The sequence below is a fragment of the Pholcus phalangioides genome, unplaced genomic scaffold, assembly GCF_987345545.1.
Source record: "Pholcus phalangioides strain wild (caught in Gottingen) unplaced genomic scaffold, Ppha-v1.0 ptg000007l_1, whole genome shotgun sequence".
Lineage (NCBI taxonomy): Eukaryota > Metazoa > Arthropoda > Arachnida > Araneae > Pholcidae > Pholcus > Pholcus phalangioides.
The window spans coordinates 20192683-20220544 of record NW_028301600.1 but is presented as its reverse complement, the minus strand read 5'-3'; the positions used below and the strand labels follow the sequence as shown (position 1 = coordinate 20220544).

Here is a 27862-nt window from a genome sequence, read left to right as displayed (position 1 = left end):
GGCAAAGTTGACCAATTGTATCTAGAAGGGTGTATGAAGAATTGGCGATTAAAAATGTTGGTGCCAAGGTTGGTAAAAAAAACTGCTTTTTTTTTGGTTTAAACCAGTTTTTTGGTTAAAAGCATTAACATTAGAAAGAATAAAATTTCTGAAAAAACATTAAAACTTTTAATAATTAATTAAAATAAAATGTTTATTAATGTAATTAACACTATTTCCATATTAATCAATCATAATAAATTAATTTATTAATCAATAAATATTTCTTACATTTTAACAAAAACCAACTTTTGTAATTTAATGATTTTTGCCTAACTCTGACTTACTTTGCATTTGAAAATTCTTAATGTTATTATTAACCATATGATATGAACGTGTTTTCTCCAGTTACTTTCAGTATGCTTAATTAGAAAGCTATTTTGCAAAAACTATATTAAAAATTAGGTGAATATAATACATTTAATGAAGCATAAATAATGCAGCTTAATTAGCAATGATTTATACAAATACAATGCCACAACAGGCAAAATGCCCAAGGGGGTGGCTGAGAAAAAGATGCCCATAACAAATATGGATTTCATATATTTCAAAAATACAGCAACCAAATTAAAAACACAATCAAAAAATTATAAACAATGTATACACATTATAGAATACTATATAATGCCCATAATGTATATATGGTTGTCTTATTCTAAGTATGGAGAGCTTCTCGATTTACCCCAACATATTTATCATATTTCTTTTTAAACGTGTCAATTGTGTTACAATTAACTACCTCCGGGGGTAAGCTATTCCATTTATTAACAACCCTATTAGAGTAAAATTCCCCCTGTGACACCATAACCTCGCATTGTCCCTTACCAATCGATACTGGTGTCCTCTTGTAAAAGCAGTCGATTGGCGGTGTACTAAAAGTTCATGGTCCATCTTATCCATCTCGTTGAAAATTTTGAACACTTTGATCATATCTCCTTGACACCTGCATTCATCCAATTTAAACATATTGAAAAAATGAAGTCTCTCTTCATAACTCAAGCCCTGTGTGCTAATAAAGACACACGTAGCTCTTCTTTGCACCCCTTCAACCAAGTCTATGTCTCTCTCAGGGGTGGGAAGTGACTAAGTCCATTTCGGAGCAGCCTTGCAGCAGCAAATTTGGGATTTGGAGCAATTTTGGAGCAGCAAAATATGGGATTCGGAGCAGATATTTATAAATTGGAGCAGTGAAATTAACAAGAATATTTTCGTTAACCCTCAACCCTTTTCAAAATAAAACTGCACTGTCTTTTGTTATCAAACATCTTTTCATCCGCTTGATTTTTGTTTTTGGTGTTTTAGGCTTTTGACACCTTGTTTGAAAGAGTGGCTGTCATAAAATTTTTGCACCCGTCTATTTAAGATGATTTTTGCTTACTGAGGGCACTATTTGCTGCCTTGATCAGCAGCACTTCAAATGAGCTAAAAATTTTTTATAAGTTTTTAATTTTTTTATACTTGGAAAGAAATTGTTGCAAAATGGGAGAGAATTTCGGAAGAATCAACTCGATGTTTGCCGATTCAGCACTCATTATCTGGCAAGATTGGCGATCTGACTCACGTTATTTGGCGAGATTGGCGATTTAACGCTCGTTATTTGGCGATATTGACGATTCAACACTCGTTATTCGACAACATTGGTGATTTAACGCTTGTTATTTGGCAACATTGGCGATTTAACGCTCGTTATTCGGCAAAGTTTCTAAACTAACATTCGTAATTCGGCGGACATGCGCTTTTTACTTCCGGAATGAAAATTTTTTTCACGAAACATCGGGATTTAACACAATGACAATCGACTACGGTAATTTCTACTGCTTCCAGTGACGACTTTTTTTTTTAAACGGAAACACTCAAATTTGCACTTTAAAGCTGAAAGGCATTGCAAACCATCTTCAGTTCCACGATCACGGACAATATCGGGGTTTCGCTATGGAAAGCCTGATCAGGGGCCAATAGTTTAAGTATAGTGGAATAAAACACGCTCTTCTCGTAAAGAAACGTTTCGTGGCTAGCAGGAACAAAAATTTTTTGGCGTCCTTTCCGATATTCCGGGCATACTGAAACGAAATTCGCTATTTGGCGCAGAAAAATGCGAAAATACGCTATTGGAGCAGGATGGCGCAAGATATTAGTTTTGGCGCAGTGCAGCGCAATTGGCGCAGAGTTCCCACCCCTGCTCTCTGTAGGTATGGTCTCCAAAACCTTACTGCATACACCAGTCTTGAACGAACTAAGCCTCGAAAAAGCGGAAGAATTACTTTAGGAGAACGTGAAGAGACCTTTTTGAAAATGAGACCAAGCATTTTATTTGTTTTTTTGACCACCGATGAACAATGTTCAGAAAACCTAAGCTGCTCGTCAATGAGAATTCCCAAATCTGTGACCCTAATTGCATCGGGTATAGTGACACCATTCAACTCGTAAGAGAACCGTGGGTTGTTCGAACCAAAATGAGCAACCATGCAATTATCAACGCTAAATGTCATGCTCCAATCCTGTTTAAGTTGGTCTGCATCAACTCCCTATTGCTTTGATTCCCGATTACCCCCATTAGCTTCACGTCATCTGCGAATTTGCTAACAATCACATCGATACCCTGATCGAGTTTATCGACAAAAAGTGAAAAAAGCATGGGGCCAAGGACACTTCCTTGAGGAACTCCACTTGTGACGCCTGTCCAACCAGAGAATTTCCCGTTCACCATAACTCGTTGAGACCTATCTCTTAACCACAATTCAATCCAACTCAGCAAGTTGCCCCAAATCACAATCTCATGTAAACGCTTCAAGAGTTTACCATGTTGGACCCGATCGAAGGCTTTCTGGAAATCAAGGTAAACCACAGCTACATTTTTGCTCTTACCCAAAGCCTTAGTCACGTGATCATAGAAGCAAAGGAGGTTAGTTACACATGACTTCCTCTTCCTGAACTGCTGATTTTCCAACAATACATTATTCTCGACCATCCACTTCACAAATTGCCTTTTGGTAACTTCCAAAATTATCGAGAGGGAGCTCGTCAAACTACTCACTGGACGATAATTGGACACAGCTTCTCTACTACCCTTCTTAAATATCGGAACATTAGCAAGTTTCTAATCCCTTGGGACAATACCCTCAGCAACACTGCTCCTATATATCTGTGCAACTGGCCCCAACAATTCATTAGCACATTCCCTGAGGACCCTGGGATATCATCTGGTCCTGGTGCCTTGCTTGCACATACATTTTTTAGAAGATTCAGGACCTCCACGTCTTCTACTTGAATATCGTTGAGGATTTTATTACCCCATGCAACACCCTTATATTGAATATCAATATCTCCATACCGACGTGAAAAAGTCATTGAAAGCACTACACATGTCTACATTGCTCTCTAACCTAGACCCTCTTATCGAGAGGGGGGGGGGGCAACTGTACCCTCACATCCATTATTGACGTATCAAAAAAATGATTTTGAGTCAGAGCCAATGCTCAATGCTATCTGCCAACCTAGATTTACAATATACACGGTGATTATAACTAAAAGTACTGATTTCAAACACTGTAAAAAAAAAAAAGAACCATTATCAGAATGACTTGAAAATTTACATGAACATTCCTGAAGCAATGGAATTTTATATGGCAAAGGGGAAAAATATACTTAAAAATGTAAATTTAACGACACTGTACTCATCCAACACATGGGAAATTTGCTCACAGAATGGACAAGATAGCCAGTCAGGGCAAAACGATAATTTAATTAGCATTGCACGATTTCATAGCTCATGGAAACATCACAAAAATGAAGTAATTGAACAAATAACAACTTACCCAAGAAATGTTAAACATGTTATCCACCGTGTTGTGGCTATGAAGTGAAAGCACAAAAATGCTTCTTCAACAGCAGATCAAGAGTATGCCATGATCATGATGTGGATGCACTTGCAATTCACCTTTATTAAACCAAACACGCCCCCATGTTAATATTCCTAAGGAACTTCTAACGTATAGGGGACGCACTTGCAATTCACCAAAGTTTGCAATCGACCACTGTTCATAACATTTTGAGGTACCACCCACAGCCAGAAGTTGCAAGGGTTAAGGTCAGTGAACTGGCTGCTGGCCAGGTGTCATTCATGTCATACTGTTATTGTCAAAATAGTTCTTCAGCAGCTGCTTTGCTGGTATTATAATGTGCATCTTGATAAAAGTTGCGCTATCCACACACTGATGCTGTTGAAATGCCAAAATTATGTTTTTGCACAAAATAGATTATACTGCTGGCCAAATACAGCATCATCTACTTGCATTTTTTTTTGCACTACCAAAGAAATTTCCATTGCTTCAAGAGTATTCATGCAAATTTTCAAGTCATTCTGACCAGTACTTATTGTATAGTTTTGGATTCAAAACTTTAATTATAATCACCCTGTATATAGCTGATTATTTTTCATAAATCTGTTTTATTTTCATAAATTTTTCAGAACATTGATTAACTGGGATTAACCGTGAAAGTATAAAAAACTATTGAATATTAAGACTGGGTGATACACAGTATGAGATGTGCTATCTCTTGTGAGAAAGAAAATGAAAATATCTGTGAGGTAATGTAACTACTAGTATACTGGTCTTTTTCCTTTAGGGACAGCTGGTGTCTTTATTGGATTATAAGACCACCTGTGTGTGTGCCCCTAGCATGATGGTGTCACTACTGTTCAAACTATTCTCTGTCTATCTCTCCTATGCTTTGGGACTCTACATTGGTAACCCTGTAAAAGAAAATTGCGTCTTTTTTTCCCCTTTTACCTTGGCATTATCTTTTTATATTTTCTCCCTTGCTATTGTTTCACGATTAAAAAGTATATCATACCATACATAGGGAAAAAAATAGCTGAGGGAGAAAGAATGTGTGGAAACCTGCTCTCACATCTTCTTTCTTTCCTTTCTGCATGTGTAAACAATGATAGCAGTTCTTAAGATTTATCTCTGCTAGTTTAACTGCCCATCATCCATATTTGTTCCCGAAAGCCTGTGTGTGAGAGAAGAGGGGTTAAAACACTATTTTTTTTTCTCCTTCAAACTTTTGATATAATGACCTCCCAATATGTCTGCATTATGTGTAACGAGGGGGGGGGGGGGTGTCATCATAACGAACTTCAACTGTATTGTAGTTTAGCAGAATTTTTGGCTGCTATGTCCTAAAGGGGTTAATGTGGTTATTTAATTCTAGAAAAAACATCGGGTAATTAATAAAATGGAGGAGGGAATGAAGAAGTGAGATATCACTTAACACTTTAAGCAGTTTTTTAAATTTAACTGATCTGCATTATAATTATAATTGCCACAGTGGAAATCACTAAACCTTCCAGAAGTTGCCACTTATTTTCAATAATTTTTTTTTCTGATTGCGTGAGCTTATGAATGCTTCCCCCAACACCATAATAATAAAAGAACAATGAAAGGAAAAACTATTGTTTTCTGTTATTTATGCTGTACACATTATAATCGTATACTATCGCAAAAGAAAAACATCCTCTGCCCTCTTCTGTTATCAGACTCTGAACAAAAAGCTGACTCCACTCACTGGCTGTTTTTTGCCAGTACAGAATAGAGGAAGGAAAACATGTTATCATGTAAAGCTCTCTATACAGAGCTGGCTGGATTCATGATTGCCGAAATGAGAGGGTTTTAAGAAGAAGAGATATCTCGGGATTGCCACTGTAAGGGTTAAGAATATTCTGTATGTACTATCAATTTTTAATTCAATCCTTAAACTGCTCTTATCACTCAAATATGATAAGCTTAGAGTAGGTTGCTGTATCACTTATTAATATTTACACACAATTTAGGAAAAAAAGTTTTTTTTGCATGTGTGTGGAACATCTCCACCAATTCACGCAGTTTAAAGATTAAAAGCAAAATTAAAATAGAAGATTGTTGGAGTAAACAAGATAGCGCTAACAGAAAACCACTGAAAAAGGTTTCTTACCCTGGTTGTGAATGATGCTTCAGTCGAAGTTTCAAATGATTATTTATGTAGGGCTAGAGTAAGAGAAATTATCAAATGTATAAACAAATATAGAAATGTTTCAACAAACAAAACAGATATAATTATTGTATATCATTATATATATATATATATATATATATATATATATAACTCACCACTCCTTTTTCCACAAAACCCAAACGATATCCATGTTCATAGTGAATGTGACCAAAAGCATCTTTAAATCTTGTAGCACATGGAAGGTTATCAATAAGCCTGAAATATCAAAATAATGAAACTAAAACAAAAGGTACTTGGCATCAGAGAAACTAAAGCAAAAAGTACTGTTTCACAGGGTATATCCACAGATTAAAAATAAAAGTTTTCAGAACAAACAATGAATATTGTTATGAATTAATGCTTTTAAAATAAACTTTTCCCACTTCAAATGATTTTTTAACTATCACAAATCAAAACATCATTAGCTAGAGTTTACAGGCATTTTTATTAACAAATTAGTAATTGCTGCCAATTTGGAATGTACAATGAAAGCACAATAAATCTATGCAGTCATTCTGCATAACCATAGTATAACTTACAGCCAAAGAACCCCAAGGTGACGTCTTCAAAAAGTTTTGAAAAAAATACCACTGATTCTACTCATTCTTGCATGCACAAAAATATTTAAAAATGAGGTGGAATTATTATGGGTCACTAAGAAAAAGGCTGTGAATATTAATACTTGAACACCAATAAATGCCAAGTACGAATATAAAATTCCTGCAACCCTAGAGGGACATCATTCAAACACATGATCAGGTACAGCACAGAAAAAGAAAGAAAAAAAGGAGCTAGAGTGTGTAAAGTGAATGAAAGAAATTTTTATAGATATTGCCAAGGAGTGTGAGAGGCGATGAGTAGCCTCTCGCGTTGTCATTTTAAATAAGTTTTTGCAGCTTTAATTATATTTTTCTAATTTTTTTTGTTTTTATGTGTCTCTGGGTGAGAGTAATGTACTTAATTTTTTTCCTTAATTTTTTAGGACGACACCTTGGGACCTTGTCTTGTTAGTATTTATGCTCAATACATTAACTGTGCCAGCTGATTTTAATCCTTTTTCAATCTCGTGGCACACCAAAATCAAGTGCTAAAATTTGGTACTAAAACACACAAAGATACATTTGGAATATATGTATTGTTTTTCCCAGAGTCACTTCACTGGAGTGGACCACCAAGTAATTTCATTTCATAGCTCTGCCAGAATTCCATAACTAAATTGAAGAATTTCAATATGTAAGCATTTTTACTATGTTTTCTGCATAAAAACTCTTAATCTCTTTTGATCTTATGTTTCATCCTACTATAACAGATACATAAAAATTCTGGATAAAACACTGATATTTTTCATAAGTACACTGCTTTCCAAAAATTAAGCATATGATATACAGTGGAACCTTGTTACGATACTTGATATAATGATAAATCCCTCTACGACAATATGACAATATTTTTTAAAATTTTGTCTGGAATTGCCTGTAGCCAAATATTAATCTCCTCTTCATACAAAAATAAATCCCTCTAATGTAACAATATTTTGAGAGTTTTTTAAATATCGCAACAGCGATATTTTTTAATAATTTTCTCAAAATAGTTTTGACTATGATTTTAACCTCGTCACCTGTTTTCATTCTTCTGAATGCGTCTTATTGCATCAGTATTTTGCACCACAGAATTACTGAAAATGCTAAGGAAGTAATGGGTATTATTACTTTCTGTGTATGACAAGACAGTACAACATGGTATACAACTTTACAGGGGCAATGCATCTAACTGGATTTTATTAATCAACTAATCACACAATTACAATTTTTTTGCAGCGAATAAATACATAAAATCATATTTTCTAGCGGTACCAACAATGCTGATTTAGAAAAGATCACAACAGCATAAACAGCATGAAATGTGATGATATTGTTGCCTCTCGATACACAGCAATCTCTCTACAACAATATTTTTTCTTGATCTGCTGAGTATCATAATAGAGGTTTCACTGTATTTGACATAATTCTAAATGTTTTGCTCTGATCGACTTCAGATTTCACAGGAGCAGAGTAAATTTATTCATTCATGAACATGATAAAAACATAAAAGGAAAAGTTTTATATATTGATATGTTTTTATTTTTTAAACAACTTCCCATTTGAGCAATATATATATATATATATATATATATATATGTTATATGGTTTATTGATTATAAAAGGATGTTAAAGCTCTGTGGTGGTATGGAAAAGGTCTTTTGACTTTAGACCTACATGTCTATGAGAAAAGCAGAATGGTCCTCTGAAAAAATGACATGTGCGCACGCACACACACTATATAAATTGCCTACTTTCAACATTACAGCTAAAGAAACTTCCTAATATATTCCTGACATGATGGAGTAAAACCAACCATTATCTAGAACCAAATACTCTAAAAACAATGTTTTTCAAACACGTTAACTCATGATAGTATCAGATGTTTTCATATAGAATGCCATATTAAAATTCACCCAATAGAAATATTAAGGCCCATTGTTTTCAAATTCTTATAAACACAGCTGACGCTCTAATACCAACCCACAATTTTTCTGTAGAAAATGGACATTATATCAGCTGGTTGAAAAATCTAAAGGAAATCACATGGGATACTCATTATATGAAACCATTTGGGACTTATTCTACCAGTCGTTGTAATGGAATGTTTGCTGTAATATGTGGTTGTTATAACTAGAGCCCAGAAGTTCAGGCAAAATGCCATAAATGCCTATTTTCAATTTTTTTTTTTGGTAAAAATACCTATTTTGAAATTTTCCTGCCATAAATGTCTATTTTAACATGGTTTTGAGTTTATTAGTGAATTTCAGAGGCCATAATCTTTAAAACTTGGATATTTTGAATATTGAGAACACAGGAATTGCTCTTTTCAAAAACGTTTCCAACTCTCAGTATTAATTACCATCAGAAAGCAGCCTCACCACCCCTTCCAGCCCTACTTAAATTGACTAAGTGACCTGAAATATAGGGAACCTTTTTGGTGCTGCCATGTGTTTATTTTACTTTAACTCTGCTAGAAAAGCAGAGGAAAATTAGAAATTTGTGTCTCCACATGCTTCACATAATATGTCTTGCTTAGGCATTGGACTGCATTGTATATGTATAGCTGATCGATGACTGTCTTAAATCATCACCAGTTGAAGTTATGGCTCACACATGGAGTAGGAGCAGCAGGGCTCTGTGGCTCATCTTGTTTTGATGTTTTATTTTCACCATAAATGCATTGCAAACTTTATTTTACACACATATTTAGTACATTAGTACAGTAAAATCCTGTTTTAATGAATACCGTTATAGCGAAAATCTTATTTTAATGAACACTTTTCTAATAAGTTAAATTTTCCCTGATAAGTTTACATAGGAACAATGCAAAAACCTGAAATTCCTTTATAACGAAGTGATTTCTCTGGTCTCGTAGAATTTGTAAAATGGGATTTGACTGTATTTGATAAAAATTGACCAGTTACCGTCGGGGTTGTGCAACAGATGTGGCCTTACAGGGCCCCCGTGCTAGAAGGAGTCCCGCATATGTGGCAATATTAAAAAAAGGTAATTTTTTTTTTTTACAATAGAACAAGGTAGCTATGTTTCAACTATAAAAATGATAATGATTATTCCAAACAATACAATAAATAAACAAGAATTATTTGCAACTCGAATGGGAGCCCCACGGAACATTTTCTCTACTAGCTCTGTGTCTGGCAATTGTGACCCTGGAATTGACCTAATCCTGAGGGTCTACTGGCACTCTATTTCGGGCTTGAAATCACACACAATTTAACTCAGATAATAATGCAGTTATTATACACTATAAGTAAAAGAGTATACAGATTAAGTACAACCAATTTTTCAGCTAGTTTTTGGATGCTAGATACCTGAATTTGTAGTAATTTTTTCTTCCTTCCATAAATTATAAATGCCTTTTCAGTGCCTAATCAGGCAGGCAAAAAGGCACTGAAAATGCCTATTTTGCTATTTTGATCATTTTTTGCACCTAAACTTCTGGGCTTAGTTATAACAAATATTGATTGTATATAATCTTTTTAGCTATTCATTACATGCTTAGTTTTTCAAAAGCAGCATATCTATCACATCATATATTTTTAATTTGGTACACTTCATAAACCTCCACAGCACACAAGGTGGAACCTGCTGAATACATTAAAGTTCAAGCAAATCCTTTAGCAAGTCTTTTAACACTGGAGTGTACGCATAAAGTCAACAGCTTACAGTTGCCAAAAAGTGTAATCACATAGTAGGGCAAATACAGCACTGTTATATTTTGAGATAAAAAGTTTAGTTTGGATTGTTATGACGGTAAATCATGTTACTGCATGATTTATGCCAGTGTTAGTCGATCACTGAACCCTGGCATTAGTCATATTAGTCCACAGAAGTTCACTCGGAATTTGCCTTTTTATTTTTATTCCATTCATTTCTCTATTTCATACGTCATAAATATTTTTATGTGTGTGTGTTTTTTTCCTCCCAAATTTTCTCTGTTTTTTGAATTTGAATATCTCAGTGAATATTGCACTTAGAAATGTGGAATTTTTTTTGGCATCAGGAGAGAAAGGGCAACAACTTTCTAGTTGGGTTTTTGAGCACACGGACACTGTATAAAAAGTTATCTATATTTTAATAACTATACGACCTCTTGCAATATGAATGACATATCTGAGTACTACACGCTGTTTGGAAACTTTTTTAATTAAAAGTATACCTCTAGTCTCAATGGTTCACCAGTAAAGTGCCCTACTCCCTGTTTCCTATGCACCCTGTATAAGAGGTTTTATATATATATATATATATATATATATATGTATATATATATGTATGTATATGTATATATATATATATATATAGAGTTTCCTCAAATATTTCTTAGAAGAAACTGAACAATAGCAGTTTTTTTTTCAACATATGAAACTGCATCTCATAAAATTCAGTGAGATTCTAGAATGTACCAAAAAACAGTTATTGCGCATAAGGTAGGCATAGTTTTTATGAATCTGGTGAGAGAATTTTAATTAAAATTTTAAATTGATGTATTTTTATGTTTATTTTTAACTTAACATAAGAAGCTATAACTGAAAAAGAAGAGATGAAATAATGGAAAAATTATAAGGTCATATTTTTAAGATTTTTAGGTCATAAAAATCCAAGCCCTAGAAATCACTTGCTGCTCAACAAGTGGTTGCTATCATCATTCAATGAAGACAGCACACACGCACACATTGACATCATTTTCATCTAAAATATAGGGATCAGCTTGGATCATGGCCTCAAAACTAGTGAAAATAGTGACCAAAATATTAAAAATAAGTCCAAATGGACAATGAATTTTGATTATCAGCAAATTGAATGAATTTTTTTACTAAACTTCGCATTTAAATGGAACTCTTCCAAATTGCTTTTTTTTTTTTTACATAATAGTGTGAAATAATTAAATCAAACTCACACCCATTCTGCAAACCAGAAAAGTTTTGAATAACTTAGCAAATTTATCAAAAACTATGTGAGAGAGAGTAAGTACAATTGATATACAATCACATTACATCATTTATAAGTAACAGTCGCAATGCCTTTCCCCCATGTTGCTTTCCACAACCCATCTCAAAATCAATTTAAGCACGAAAAATTTCAAAACAGGAAAAAGTTTTCACATTCAAAGAAGAAAAAACCAAAAAACAATGAAATAACACGAAGTTTGATGGAGAGAATTTGAGAATTTTTTCCATTCACATTCTAGTGGATTTTTCATTCATGTTATACTATGAATGGCAGTATAGAAAATACTCAATTTTTTTTTACCTAGTACAAATTTTATTTATATACCTAGGTTTGTATAATATGTTCAGACAAATGTGTTTTTTTAACTCTTTGAGCCATTACAGCACAATTAAAAGAAGCAAGAGCAGCAAATAATTCCTATATTCACTGTTTGATAATCTGATTCTGTATCCAAAATTGGCTGTACATTCAACAATGACATCAGAATCTTTTAATGAACTGTTCAAACATAATCCGCAAAAAAATATTTTATGATTTAAAGTGTTTCAATCCAGACTATCACTGCTAAACCATCTTTTGAAAATGCGGAGTTTTGAAGTAAACATTCAAGACAAAGTGGTAGAAGTACATTGATTTTGTCAAGTAAAGTTTATTGTGCCTATGTTAAGCATTCAAAAAGTAATGAAGATTGATAATATCAGCAACACTGTTTTAGCCATCTCCTGTAGAACATCCAGAATATTTTCATAAGAGCTGCATGTGTGAATGACAACAATTCCATTATTTTTTTTATTGACCCATATATAAATATACATAGAAAAGTCCTCTCTTTCAAACTCAAATAAACTGCAAGTGGAGGGAGCTACAGATATGCAACTTAGATAACAATGGAGTAAAGTGACAAGAGCAAAACAAATTTGTAATTTAGAAAATAGAAATTCTAAAAAAGCTTTCTTTTGGTTCGATTTTAAAAAGAATGAGCGAAACGCTTCACTACACAAATGCCTGATTTTGAACACAAAATTGGGAACAGCTTAATACTTCATGGCACTCAATTTTGAGTAAAATTATTTTGTCAAGATTGTTATAAATCACCGAAGCATTTCATTCGTAGACAAAAAGTACATGACCATAGGGGTGGAAAATGAAAATTCCATTTTTGTAGCAGCATTTATTAGTTTTATAGCACTTTAAAATTTTGGCAGTAAATAAAATGCAGTTTTTATATACATTTATGCAATATACAGAGCACACGCACACAGGATTACTTTTTACTTTATAAAAAACAGCGTTAATCTCAGCTTAGAAGGGAGTTGCCCCACCCCCAGGGCATAAAATAGATAAACTCTCCTCTAGAAAAAATTAAATTTTTCGCAAAATTTTTATATCAAAAAAATTTAAACACTTCTTGATAATTATATTTTTACATTCTCTACAATAATCAACAAATGAGAGGTAACATATGGCATTTCAGATTTCAAAAATAATTACTATAACAAAGTGAATGTTTTTAGATTAAGCTTGGAGACTTGGTATTCGCTAATTTAAAAAAATGGCCAGAGGAGAGACTTGAAACACTCATTATAAAAGTAATCATTTTTCTTGTTTTTACCGCTGATGCAAGTCTAAGTTGTGCTTTCGTTTGATCTTGCTTCTTTTACCAAAATTTACCCATTTCATATTTAGCAGTGGTGTTTTTCTGCTGCTAATTTCTAATTTAGCATAAGTGTTTCTTTTTGAGTTCGCCTTTTATGCTAGCTTGTTCCGGACCAACTTTTCCATGAAATGACAACTCTCTAACCAAGGAGCTTTCATTCCAAGCCCCTCGAAATCAAGTTATGCTGACGTCGCATGAGGGAGAAAATGATCGACCTTGAACCGGTAAAGTTCCTCCTTTAAGAAAAGACGACAGCAGAAAAGCAGGAGAGACAGAGATTGCTGTGGTTTTTTTTTTTTTTTTGGTAAAAAAACATGAAAAAAGTGACCTGGGCCAGAAAATACTTAATAAAAGTGAGCAGTTTCTAAAAATGTGACCTTTAATGGAATTGAGTGACCCGTGCCGAGCCCTGAAAATAGAGCCAGCATCACTGGTATGCAAGAATTTGCAAATACCTGGATAACTATCTTGCTCAAATTAAGATAGGCTGCTCAAAAGACACAAATATGGCATGGCAAGCTAGCCATCAAGTAGTTTAAAGTGAACCTCCCATCCTGTTGATTTACTGGATTGGGGCTATATCATAGACAAGGCTATGCTTTGTTAAATTTAATTGGGCTGAAATACAGGATCAAAGTAGCAGCTGTGGTGATGAGGATATGTTTCAGTACGCCCCAAAGCTTTTAGGCCCCCAGAAGGTTTTGTATTGTTCTGCAACAAGACCTCAGTTGACTGAAAATGTGCTTTAGTAAAAACTCCCATAGTTGACAAGAAAATACAAAGTGTTTTTCCCCCTCTTATTTTCTTTTTAGAAAATAATAATTCTTCTTGAGAATGTTCTGTGATGTACATAATAGTTTTCCATACATTCTGCTTTGGGGTAAGCATGTTTGGCAAGTCCTGAATTATCATACTGCATAGTTGCCAACTTTGGAAAATGAAAATTAGGGAGGGGGGTTATGGCATAGATCCAAATTCTGTGAAAAAAAATATATAAAAGAGATTTTTGAAAAACATAATACAGATTTTTGATTAATAAAAGTAAAATTGTAAGAATTTTTCCCATTGTAAAAATTTGACATTGTGCAAGTTATCACCAATTAGCACAAAATTGTGAATCATCACCAACCAGTAGGTAGAATTACCTATCATTACTGCTCTCAAATCAAATCTCGCCAACATAAAATCACTGTTGGGCCTGAAACGAGACATACAGACTCAACAGAACATATGGGCAGGGCCGCGACTAGGAAGGAGCAAGCAGGTCTGGTGCCCTGGGTGCTGGACTAGAGGGTGTGCTGAATTCACCGTTCGACTGCTCCTTCTAAATTACATGGGGGAGGGGTTGCCAAAATATATGCTTGCCCTGGATGACAAAGTACTTAGTTGCGGCCCCACATATGGTCAAAGCAGATATGAGTCACCTCACAAATTTTGGATGTCAAAAAGGTGAATTGACGCTGACCGTCTCCCATCCAAAAAATATTTTTTTGTGATTTGATGTGATGGCGACAATTTACATCATGCTTGTGACGTCATTTAGGGGATTAAAAACAGAAGCAAGTCTTTTTTCCGGGTAAATTCTTTGGGGATATCCGCCGAAAGTAGGATTTTTTTACAATCACAGGTGAAGTTTGGGAGATCAAAGAATTTTTCAGAAGTCCCGGAGATGGAGTAGAAATTTTGGAGTCTCCCACAAAATCCATGAGACTCGGCAGCTATGACATTGGTATGTGCTGTATAGTTAAGAGTTCATACACAGAAAATATATGATTTATTTAAGGAAATGTGGAAATACATACTATAATTTCATGTTTGCTATTCATGTTCACGTATATCATTATTATTTTTTTGAGGAAATGTTGAAAGTTTCCATTTCTTTTGTGCCCATTGTGCATATTTTATGCTCACAAATACTAGTCATATTCATTAATCACTTTTAAAACATGCATAAATTGAGCAAAAAAAAAAAAACGCTTACAGATGCACATAATACTGATGCTGTATTCGACTGGCCACCAGTTTAGAAAACTCCTCGGACCAGGTGATAGGAGTTTTTGGATTGTTGCAGAGTACTCGACACTGAGTGTCAACATTCATTTGCACTTCATATGGAGTATTTACAATTCGATCACCTCGCAATACTTCACCTATGAAAATGAAATGCAGAAATAAGAAACAAGAAAGTAAATTTAAAACACAAAAATACATTATGGTAAAGACTTTGTTTTAATGTAACCCCAGAAAATTTTAAAATTGAATTAAAAAATAGGGTGAGGTCAAGAAAGGGTAAAATTCAACTATAATTTCAGAAAGAGACTAAAAACTTACAAATGATAATGAGAAAGGGTTAACGGTTAACATAAATAAGTTTATATCAATAAAAAGATTTATCCTTTTATTAATCTCCTCCGCAGCATTTGCAAGATATCTAGCCAAATGCTTTGTATTTCAGCAATTACAAGATATCTCGCTTCTTTAAAACCCTCTTATTCCAGCAATGACCAGCCCAAAGAGCTTCGTGAATTTGGGTCCTAAGAACTAACTCCTTCCCCCCTCCAATAAGTCAGATCAACTGCCAGTAGACAGAGATGGTTTTTGTTCTCATTTTGGTAATGGGGAGAGAGAGAGAAAGTTTTTTTTTAAATGTATCCTTTTTCCCCTTCCCTTTGGGGTAGTATGAGGTGTACAGTATAAATAATAGAAAAAGACAGATTATTTTTCTTTTCTTCCTTGGTTTATTGTTCTCAAAATTACAGAAAGTTTGGTCATTTCTACTGTGCCAAGTTTTTTGCAGATCAAGTGCCATTTATAAAACTGTGGAAAGGGTTAATATGATGGTCACAAAGTTTCTATAAAAGTGATTCTACTATGAAAATGTGACAACAGACTTTTCTCCAATTTTTTCTCAATTTTAGTAACTTGGAACATATCACCACTTGTGTGTGTGTGTGGTTGTTATTAAAGAAAAAAAATTCTAAAAAAAGAGCACACAACCTCTAAAGGATAATTACACAAGATATGCACACGAGTGATAAGATACATACCCAGCCATCAAACATACCTAGTTTTTTTGTTCGATAACTATCAATCAATTTATTTGATACCTATATATTGTAAAAATAATTCAATTTCTCATATATTCATGCATTTTCTGATTTAATGAAATTGTGAAATAAAAATTATGTAGGCAGATAGACAAATGACCAAAAACTTTTTTTATATAAAATCTATATATATTTTTATATTTATTAATTCACTATTATTCATATTCATAATTTTTGTCAATATATATACTAATCAAATAAAACTATATTGAATCAGTGGTTCAGTTGTTTTGGTACATGGCACACTTTTTGTGTGTACCAAAACTTTCTCAGAAAAAAAAAATCAGATTTATTTACTATAGTTATTATTTTTATTGAATTATTAATACACCGGCAATCGACTGCTTTTACAAGGGGACACCAGTATCAATTGGTAAGGGGCACGTCTAGGTTATGGTGTCGCAGGGAATTTTTCTCTAATAGGGTTGTTAATAAATGGAATAGCTTACCCCCGGAGGTAGTAAATCATAACACAATTGACACGTTTAAAAAGAAATAAGATAAACATGTTGGGGTAAATTGAGAAGCTATCCATACTTAGAATAAGACAACCATAAGCATTCTTTATGGGCAATGTGTAACATTTTATTATGCATATAATATTGTTTGTAATTGCATTTTTAATTGTATTGCTGTATTTTGGGAAATATATGGCATCCATATTTGTTATGGGCATCTTTTTCTCAGCCACCTCGTTGGGCATTTTGCCTGTTGTGGCGTTATACTTGTATATATCAAGAGATGGCAGTTTAACACTAGACTATAGTCATTTCCAAACAAGAATTGAAAAGATATAGTTGTAGAGGGATTTATTGAGTATCATTGCAGTGAGGTTTTACTGTAGTTTAAATTCTTGATTTTTTTGTCACTTCCGTAGGCTATAGAGCCAACTGTAAAAAGTGGCAAAATCAAGAATTTCAACTACAAATTCTCATTCAAATGCAATAGAGTAATTTTTTTTTTCACTGGAAAGAAATACACATTTTAATTAGTATTTTTCAATTGGAGGCTGTATTTCTCTTGGTTATTATTTATTTATTATTTAAGAGAGCAAAACTATTAACTATTACAGCTCAATTTCCCGCTTTTTGCAGATAGTTTTTTATATATCACTCTAACTTTATAATCAACCACAAATTTTTTTATTTCTTTTTGTTATTTTCTTGTTTATGTATAGGAAAACAGAGTCAACAAGAGAAATTTGTATAGAAAAGGCTTACAAATAATTTGATTTCCAGTATGCATGAAACTTGTTATAAGAATGATAGTCAAATTGATTTACTTACTCCTAAAACATTTTAAAGAAAATACAGTTTTCTCCCCAGCTTTTTTTCCTTGCCGTAGAAAGAAACATCAGGATGGAAGTTTGTGTGCAGAGCATGGGGTATTATCAAAATTTCAGCAGATATTATGAAAGCCAGGCAATTTGCCTGGTAAAATAGCTTTGTAAGCAATTAATAACAGTAACCTCGTTATATTGTGCTCGTCTAGAAGACAAAAAAAGGAGGATATATTGAAAGCACAATATAACTGATGATTATAGCTACCATATTTTAAAATGCATAAGGAACCCACTGATTTTTTTTGTTTTTTTGGCTTAAAATTTGGAAAAAAGTTTTCAAAGATATTTTTTAAGATATATAAAAAAAATATTCTAATTCATCATAGAAACTATTAAATTCTTCAACGCTCTCATCTGATACTTCATAATCAGTCACATCAACTGGTTCATTATCATCATCAAAGTCACTCTCATAGTAAATGGCAAGGAATTGAATAATTTGCTAATATCTACGATACTAACCATGCATAAGAATCCCTCCCCTATTTTTAGAGTCCAGTTTTTGGCAAAAAGAGGTTCCTTACACATATTAAAATATAGTTGTTCTAATGTTGCTCAATTTTTTATCATTTTGATAGTTTTTCTAGCAATGGCCATTTTATGCACATGAAGGATAACTAGACTGGGACCTATATTTTATTGCTGAATCTGAATGGCAGTGTTTGACATTTCCCTTTTATGTATCTCACGAAGGAGGTTAATGCACCAGCCCTTCAGTGGGGAAACTTTCTGCAGTAGCAATGTGTTCTGTGGTCATTTTAGTGCCATTTATGTTGTACTTCTGTGTCAGGAAAGATTCTGACAAGGACAAATCAGGTATCAAACTCTTTTTTTCCTTTTAAAACAGTGGTTCTAATAAAAAAACATATCTGAATGCACATTTTAATGAGGAACTACTGTATATGTATCAACACAAATAGGAGTTTATATCAATAAAAATAAATAACATGTCAACTAGAGGGCTTGATATATCCTGTACGCAAAATCCCTAAGACAATCAAAAAAAATTGTTTTGGTACCTATTATTTTCCGTGTGCAAGTTCTAAATTGTAATACGAGGACAATGCAAAATTTTTTTGAAGTTATTTCAGCTTATCTGTCAGCATGGAAAACAATTCATGAAAAAGTTAAAATAAATATTATTTTGGACCAATTTTTATGGAAAAACAAAATATGCTTTGCTCCTAGGAAATTCAGCTGGCACCTAATTTTGTTTTGATCTGTCAGGCCTTGGTTTTAGGTGAGGATTACACTATAAAAATTTGATAAAAGATCTTTTACTGAACTTGAAAAAAAACCAACCGATATGCCTATTGGATACATTCACTCGAATGCAACCAATATGCTTATCGGCTGTGTTTTTCAAGTATTACAAAAGAATTTTTATAGTTCAATCCTGGCCTCACATATGAAATTTGAAAAGAAATTCCAAATGATTAGTACAAAATAAATCTCGAATATTCCAAAAAAATAAATAAAATAAACTGGTAATCTAAAGTGCATTTGGGTAAACATAAATACAAGTATAAGGTCACAACAGGCAAAATTCCCAACGAGTTGGTTGAAAAAAAAAGATTCCCATGAGACAAACATGGATGCTATATATTTCTAAAATACAGCAACTCAATTAAAAGTGCAATTATAAAAACAAAAAACTATGCATACACAGGGCTCCCACTCAAAATATTAGAAAAAGTAGGGCGGGGAGGGTACCCCCATAGCTCCCACATCCAGAAGTAGGGCCCTAGGTTGGGATCTTTCGCGGGGCCTCAGTCAGACTTCTCACGGGCCCTTCTATAGTTCATGTATAGTGTGAAAAAGCAAAAAATTATGAGAATTTTCCCGGGGCCATGTGGGTACCCCTTTTAAACAACATAATCTCATAGCATAATAAATAAACCCTTACGGTTTTTTTTTTCATAGCATTATTTCAGTATCTTATAAGATTGACTCACGCCAAAGCAAAATGACTAAGCTACAAAAACAATTTTGTGCCAAAATAGTTCACTACTAGCAACCACTGATAATTCTTTCTTGTCTTTCCTCACAATATATATTACACTCTTTTTTGGAGTCTTCCACAGTCCAGTCAGTCAACTCTCTTCGACAATGCACCGCAAATTATGAAAGCATGTAAGTTTTTTAAGAATGACACTCTTTTGAGACCACTTCAAAAGCATAGTGAAAAATGTGTGAATTACAAGATCTGATGTAAATAAGTCAAGGTGAACCAGGTGGTTTTACTGAATTGTCCATCCCCTTTTAAAGGGATGTTTTTACATTTTACTGTTCAATGCAAGTGTATTTGTTTTTGACAAATGAAGCACTTTCATTTTCTAGCTCTTTGCTGAGCATTGTAAGTATTGTTTATGCCTCTGCATGCCCTAAAAATACAGAAGACAATTAAATGCTACAAACCTAGAATAGGGCGATGTATCGAACTGTTTTGCAATGCAAACTGTTGTTTCAGCTATGCACAAAATGTGGACTAAATTTTGAATGATGAATGCTAGTTACTGTGTCCAAGAGCATGAAGTATAGTAAATACAAAAAAAAATTTTCCCATCCAGACAGAAGTTTTTAATGACTACTCTACTTGATGAACCCTCAAACTAAGCAAATGAAAAATTAATAAACCAAATGGTCCACATTCACCTCCCAAATAACCTTAAAAATATAATTTCTGCTTTGACAGATTTATTAATCATTAATCCCCAACATTTTTAGTATTTTGCAATATATCGATGATTCCCACCTCAATTAAAATCAATCACACAAGTTTTGTTGACAGGATTTGTAAAAAAGTAGGACAAAAACTAGAATATTTTACCAAAAAGTAGAAAAAGTAGGACAAGTGTCGGGGCCCTGCATACATGATAAAATATAATACACTGCTAATAATAAATATTTATGGTTGTCTTATATAGGTATGGATAGCTTCTTGATTTACACCAATATATTTATCATATTTCTTTCTAACCTACCTAAGTTTTCAGACTTATACACAATAGCTTCATTTTTCGGAAGGCAAAATGGTAAAGAGTAGTACTCATATGGCAACTGAGTTAAAATACTCGTCATCTTGACAGCCTTGACTTCAATTTTTTCTCCCGTAGAAAATTCTACAGGTGCTACACCAGGCACATAAAACTGAGAAGATAGCTGTATCATCATAACAAGTAGGAAAAATGAATAAGATTTCTGAATCATCTTTATGTCCTGAAATGAATAAAATAATTAATTTTTTAAGGAAAATTTTATGCTAACAACATATTTTTCTGGTAAAACATATATTTTTCTCAACTGAATATGTTGTTCAAAATTCTTTAATGCAAATTAAAGAAAAAACACGGAATAAATATTAAAGTAATGAGAGAGTTACAACGTCAAAGTAAAACCTTAAACTTTCAAGCCTCCAATTTTTGATACTGCAATGTATTCACTCGATGTTTATCCAACTCTAATGGTACGCATTATCAGATGTTTTCTATTATTGAGGCTTAGGAAAAATGTTTTCTGTAAGATTCCAGTCTGTATTTATGACAGCTTGGCTTGGGTTGAACTGTCATGTCACAATTGGTCACAGTATATCAAAGGCTGATTGAATGTCAATACCTGACCAATCAGATAACCCTGACTCTTCCAGTCGAAGAGACATTTTAGAGATGTACAGTATGTCAAAACCAGGGCTTAACAAATCCCAGAGACTAGGTACCATTGTGACTAAAAAATTGGTACTGGCACATAAAACTTTCTATGTGATTACTGAACTGGAGTCTAGGACTTTTTTTTTTTTTTCAATTTCGCTGATTCCATGGCAATGTGTCTTTCAGAATGGGATATTAAATCCCCAAAAAGTCAGAAAAAAATTATTTAGCACCATATTTCTTAAGCAAAAATCATTTTTTGCTCCTAAGAAATTTAACTGACAACTAAATTTTTTTTTTGATTTTCAACATTGCTGTAAACCATAACAACAATGACAATTTAACTCAAGTGAAGCAGATGCATAAGTATAGGCTGAGATCCCAAAGAAACCATTTTGTCAAAGATTTAGGAACAGAAAACATCTGATGATGCCAGCCACTAGAGTTGAATAAATGTTGAGTGCATATTCAAACTTATGACCATTATGACAGTCTTAAAAACCATTCATCAATAAATGACAGCCATGAAGCTATACTAGATACAGTGATACCTCGGCTAACAAAGATAATTTGTTCAGGAATCACATTTTTTAGCCAAAACACAATTCTTCATAGGTTTCTACGGGAATAATTCATTCTGGATGCTGCCCAAAATCGAAGATAGGTTTTATAAAATACAGGGGTGGGAAGTGACAAAGTCCATTTCGGAGCAGCAAAATTCAGGATTCGGAGCAGTTTTGGAGAAGTAAAATATAGGATTCTGAGCAGAAATTTATAAATTGGAGCAGCGAAATTAACTTCAAGAATATTTCCGTTAACCCTCACCTCTTTCCAAAATAAAACTGCACTGTTTTTTGTTATCAAACATCTTTTCATCAGATTGTTTTTTGTTTTTAGCGTTTCATTCTTTTGACATCTTGTTTGAAAGAGCGGCTGTCATAAAATTATTTACACCAGTCTATTTAAGATGATTTTTGCTTACTGAGGGCACTATTTGCTGTCTAGAACAGCAGCACTTCAAATGGGGTGAACATTTTTTATAAGTTTTCAATTTTTTTTAATATCAATGCTATTTGAAGGGTAAGAACTCAAAATTTCGCTTCAAGAAATTCATTGCGACCCATCCTTTAAGTCATATATGGTAAACCCTTAACCCGCAGACCAAATGTGGCCCTGTAGGTTATCTGATGTGGCTTGCGCCCCTGGCGTTCATTCATTCAGGAACCCACAAACTAGCGAAAGATTTTTCTCGTTTTTGAAGCACCGAGTAAGATGCCATTAAGAATATTTCATATTTTCATAAAAGGTGGTTGATGTAATCATCCAAACCCCCACCTCCCCCTTGTCATCAAAAGTCACAAATCGAAAACCCTCTTCCCCATAGTTACTGACGTAATACTTGAATGACCCTTAAGAAGTCAGTTAAGCTGTTCATCGGCAAGAGAAAGCAAAAGAAACGTTTTGGATTATAAATTAATGCTTCGAAAGGAAATTAAAAACATAGCTCACTACTTGGAAAGGGCTCTCACATCACAATGGGTGTCTTTTGAGCAGCAACATATTTTTTTCCTAGAGATAAATTACAGCACAAGAGACGATAACTTGAAAATTTTCTCAAGTTTTTGCACTGAAGCTGAATCTTGAATAATGTGCCCAAAAGCAAACCACCTAAATTTTGTCTCTTGCCAAAGCTAGTTAAAGAATTTGGGGACCATTTTGCTTCGCAAAGTGTGTGAAATTAAAGTTGCAGCTGAAAAGAAATTTACTGTCTCACAGCACATTGGAAGAAATAAGCATAAAAAGGGAATTGAGCAGTAAAGAAAAAGTCTCCAACATCTCAACTCCTCTTTAACCAGTGTAAGCAGTCTACATCATCCTCTTCAAAGAAGATATCCTTGTTCAAGGAAATGTGCGACACGTTAATATCAGCTAATATACCTTTTGAAAAGCTTACCAATTCAAAGTTTAGGCACTTCTTAGAGAAGTACAATGGACATTGTATACCTGATGAATCAATGCTGCGAAAAAATTCTGTGAGTGATTGTTTTATTGAAATGATGGACAAGATCAGATCTACCATAGCAGGCAAAAAAACTTTGTTTCAATAAATGAAATGATGCTGAAGTCTGGCCCTGTTGCTAATGTCATCATAGGAATTCTAGGGCCGGATCCTCCAGGAAAAAGCTTTCTATTAAATTCTGAGATCCTAGAGGAAGTCAATCATTACACTATCTGTCAACTTTTTTACAAAAGCTTGAATTTTTTGTGGCCAAATGGTGCAGAGCACAATATTTTACTTTTCTTGACCAATGCTACTCCATATATGATAAAAGCAGGGTGAGCGATTAGAAGCTTCTATCCAAAAGCTGTACATGTAACTTGCCTTGCTCATGCGATGCATAGCATTTGTAAAGAAATTCGATCATGCCATTCTAACGTTGACCATCTTTCCAATGTGAAAAGTTTTTTGTGAAATCTTGTTATCGTATAGAAGCTTTTAAAGCCAAAGTTCCTGCATTAGCTTTGCCTCCAAAGCTCGCTATTACGCAATGGGGGACATGGCTAAATACTTGCATATTCTACAGTGAAAATTTTCAAATAGCAAAATCCATACTAAATGAATTTGATAAAGAAGTGCTGCATGCATTAAAATTTCACAAACTTTGTTTCGCCAAGGGAATATTCAAGGACAGTTAGAGTACATAAGATCAAACTTCAATATTTTGGTTTCCACTGTCCAGTAGAAGTTCTTAGGTGTACCAAAGGCAGGGTAGGCCAATCTGTTGCAGCAACTGTGGACTTACTACCCTCAGAAAAATTTCTGCTGTCTTGACGGGAAAGTTCGAAAATTTTGAGATTGAAGAGAAACTAACTGCGAGTGAATCGGTTTTTTTTTCCAAATATATGCCTCTATAACATCTAAATCTTTAAAAAGGTGAGAAGTTCAAATATACATATTTTTTTATTCATCGAGTGGATAAATACATTTTCGCAGTACATATTTGTATATATATTTCTGATTTCAGATTACATACCACATTCAAAAATTAAATTTTTCATTAGGAAAATTCTGTTGGCAATTTTTGATGGAATGTAATGTTTAGGGGGGGGGGGGATATGAAAGGAAAAAAAAATCTGATTTTGTTCTTGAAACATTTTCCTTAGACTTTTGAACATAACTGGTTTTCAAGAACTTCATATTGTTATTCTGATGCATGTTTTGTCATTTTTAAGAAAGTTTTTAGGACATTTGTTTTTTTAGTTTTTGGGTCATTTTTATGGTAATTTTTTTCGAATTTTTTAGGTGAACAACATCCAGGCCTTGGTAATAAATTATGCTAATTTCAATATTTGCATTTGCAAATCTTAATTTTTAATTCTTCGTCTCTTAAAAAAACAAAAATTGATAAACTTTGAATGTTTTAAGCAAATATTTGTTACATTACACATTCATGATCGCATCGGATCTTTGAAATATGAAGCATCATAAAGTTTCTCTTCAACAGGACTTGGAACTACTGCCTAGAGCTATAGATATTTTCAAAGATAGAAATCTTCACACATTAAATAAAGTTTATGATATTCCAGATATGTTTAATAGCCTAGCAAAATCAAACCGAATACTTGTGGAACATGCTGCCCATTAATGATTAGATTTGAAGCAGTGGAATAGAATGACAGCTTCAATATAGTATATTATTCAGTTGAAACAAACAATCAATAAATTTTACTCATTTAAAACTAATAGGACCGTTAAAATAGTTAAATTTTAAAATAAATTCACGAGTTTGAAAGATTATTAAATTACATTTATAGGAACTTACGTTTATTCAACTGATCATACAGTTTATAAACAGTGCATCGGCGAAAACTGAAAATTCGCTTAGCCGAAAGAATAGTTTTTCTACTAATCAGCTTCTGCCTAAATGGAAGAAATGAAATGACATGAAATCAGTTTTCATAGTACAGCGTTTTTAAATTAATTATATGATTATTAATAGCTTAAAATTAAAATGTATTAGTATTTAAATAATATAAACTTAATAATAAGAATAACTTCGAATATTATTCCACAGCATACTCATAGATAGGGTGACCATACGTCCCGTATTTCCCGGGACAGTCCCGGTTTTTTCTGTTTTTTTAGTTGTCCCGACTTTTTGGCAAAAGTGTCCCGGTTTTTCCCGTATTTTACACAAAGCCTACTTGAATTTTTATTCTTTATTGAAGTCAAAGATTGACATTAATTTTCAACTCATAAATTATTTTATGATACATCTATATATGAGAATACTAATCTCCCACATTTGCCTTGGTTTGGTAAACTTTTTTTTTCGTGGAATACATTTTAATCCACTTCAATTTGCAGTAATGCATCATTTCCCGCCATTGTGATTTAACCGTAATTTCAACAATATTTGGCAACTTTGTTTGGTTTTGGCGTCGTTTTTGGCGATAATTGGCGATGTCCTGTATTTTCCCGTATTTGGAATCCCAATGTCCCGTATTTCTCTCGAGAAAATATGGTCAGCCTACTCATAGATAGAGTCTTCTTTTTTTGAACCAATCACGTTAAAGCTTTTATATAGTTAACCGTTATTTCGTTAATGGAGCAAATCAGTTAATCTGCAGATTAGCTAGGTAATGTACACATTAACGGCTTTCGAGCTTTGGTGGTAACATAGCCACTAGAATAAGGCTTATCAAGGTGCCTTATTATTTGGTTTTTAATACAGTGAAACTTCGGTTAACGAGCAATTCGCATAACGAGCAAAAAATTTTGTGCTTTGTTCGTTTATTTTCACGTTATCACAACTGAACTGATGATTTTTTTGCTTCCACTCACACACGTATTATGGAATTCGGATAATATCCTCTCCTAAAGTCTCCGATAAGCGTGCCTCACTTGGAAAATTAACACACGTGTGAGAGTGCATATTTACGATACGAAACTAGAAGTAGCATTGTAGCCATGCGTACGTGCGCTTGAAGTTTTTCAAATTCTGCTTGGAGAAAACTGGGGGCTGATTTGAATTATTGAACGTGACTTTGAAGGGTTAGCTCATGAACAAGAGCTACTACTTGTCGAAGAGATTGTGTGATTGGGGAATACCGTGCATGAGGAAAAATGGTGGTGAAAAATGTCTAGGAGTTGACGATAGATGAAGTGATGGATCTCTTTTGCACGCACCAGCAAGAGTTTATGGACGGTATCTCATCTGAGGAAGACAGAAGTAAGGAGATGTCCCTCTCGCATACAATGAGATTATAGAGATGTGTAGAATGTGCGAATCTGTACAAAACTCTGTAGTAAAGAACCGCCTAAGTAAAGCTGTAGCAGTGTGCGAGCAATGCATCTGCCCAACGAACACTGCAATTTCCCATTTCCTAGAAATCCTAAAAAAAGAGGCAGAAGCAAGTGTCATTGGATAAGGCTCTTTTTGAAAGTCATGCTAAAAAAATAAGTTTGCAAACAACAAGGAGTCTGTAAATCTGTCTGTCTACCTCTAAAGTCTGTCCTAAACGATAGTGTGAATGCCGTTTTTATTCGTCATTTTTATGCGAATGAATAATTGTGGAGCGAATTATCAAAGTTTCTATTATTTCCTATGGGGAAGTTTGATTCGAATAACGAGCATGTTGGCGGAACGAATTAAGCTCGTTAACCGAAGTTCCACTGTACCTACAGTATAAAAATAAGAATATAGAGAAAGAATTTTTTTTAAATTCTATCTTTTCTAATTTTACATTGTTTTTCCTCCCATGGAGATTTTTATCACTGTACTTCTCAAATGTGAAAAAAAAAAATCACCGATATAATGCCATAGTGTCATGGCTCCCACATCCGGCAGCCGGGCCCCGGGTCAGACTTTCCGAGGATCCCTCTTAGTGAATTTGTACCATGAAAAAACAAAAAAATAATCGGAATCGTCCCGGGTCTTCCAAGTTTGAGCCTTGTCAGCAGTGCCGTCTTAACGCATGGGCCCACCCGGGCACAGCCCGTTGGCCTCAAGAGAAGAGGGGAAATCCCAAAAATGAGATCCGGTTGAAATTTTCTAGGATTTACCAGGTAGGGCCTCCGAAAAACCACTTGGCGCGGGGGGCCCATGATACTCTTAAGACGGCCCTGCCTGTCAGCCTCACTCTTGTGGGGGGCCCATGCATAGTGTGTATAATTCTGTGAATGTTACTGTCAAAGCCGGAATGACCAATTTCATTGAAAATTTACTCGGCCAAGGTCCGATTTTCTGGCTTCGGACAAGCCTACCGGAAAGTTTTACCTCAGCACATCGAACATTGACCAGGGGTCTCCAGCCAATTCATCAAATGGTCGGTCAAATCCCGAATCATTTCTGCAAATCGGACTTTGACCAAACCTCTCTGCCATTTCGAGAATTAACCGCACTTCTGGCTTTGGTAGCAACATATATATATATATAGTAATCTGTAATAAGATTGGGGAATTGTGAGAAATAAATTATGTA

At 33.9% G+C, this 27862-nt stretch overlaps 1 protein-coding gene across 1 annotated transcript in view; it reads right to left on the bottom strand.

Annotated features, from left to right (window-relative positions):
- Positions 1-25271, bottom strand: part of TM9SF4 (transmembrane 9 superfamily protein member 4) — a 60102-nt gene extending 34831 nt beyond the window's left edge. The window contains exons 1-5 of the mRNA XM_089232801.1: positions 25202-25271; positions 20715-20949; positions 15263-15431; positions 6189-6288; positions 6013-6065 (exon numbers count right to left, since the gene is read on the bottom strand). Coding sequence (XP_089088927.1) covers positions 6013-6065; positions 6189-6288; positions 15263-15431; positions 20715-20940 — 548 coding nt within the window. The 5' untranslated portion in view covers positions 20941-20949; positions 25202-25271. The remainder of the gene's footprint in view (positions 1-6012; positions 6066-6188; positions 6289-15262; positions 15432-20714; positions 20950-25201) is intronic.
- Positions 25272-27862: the final 2591 nt, after the last annotated feature.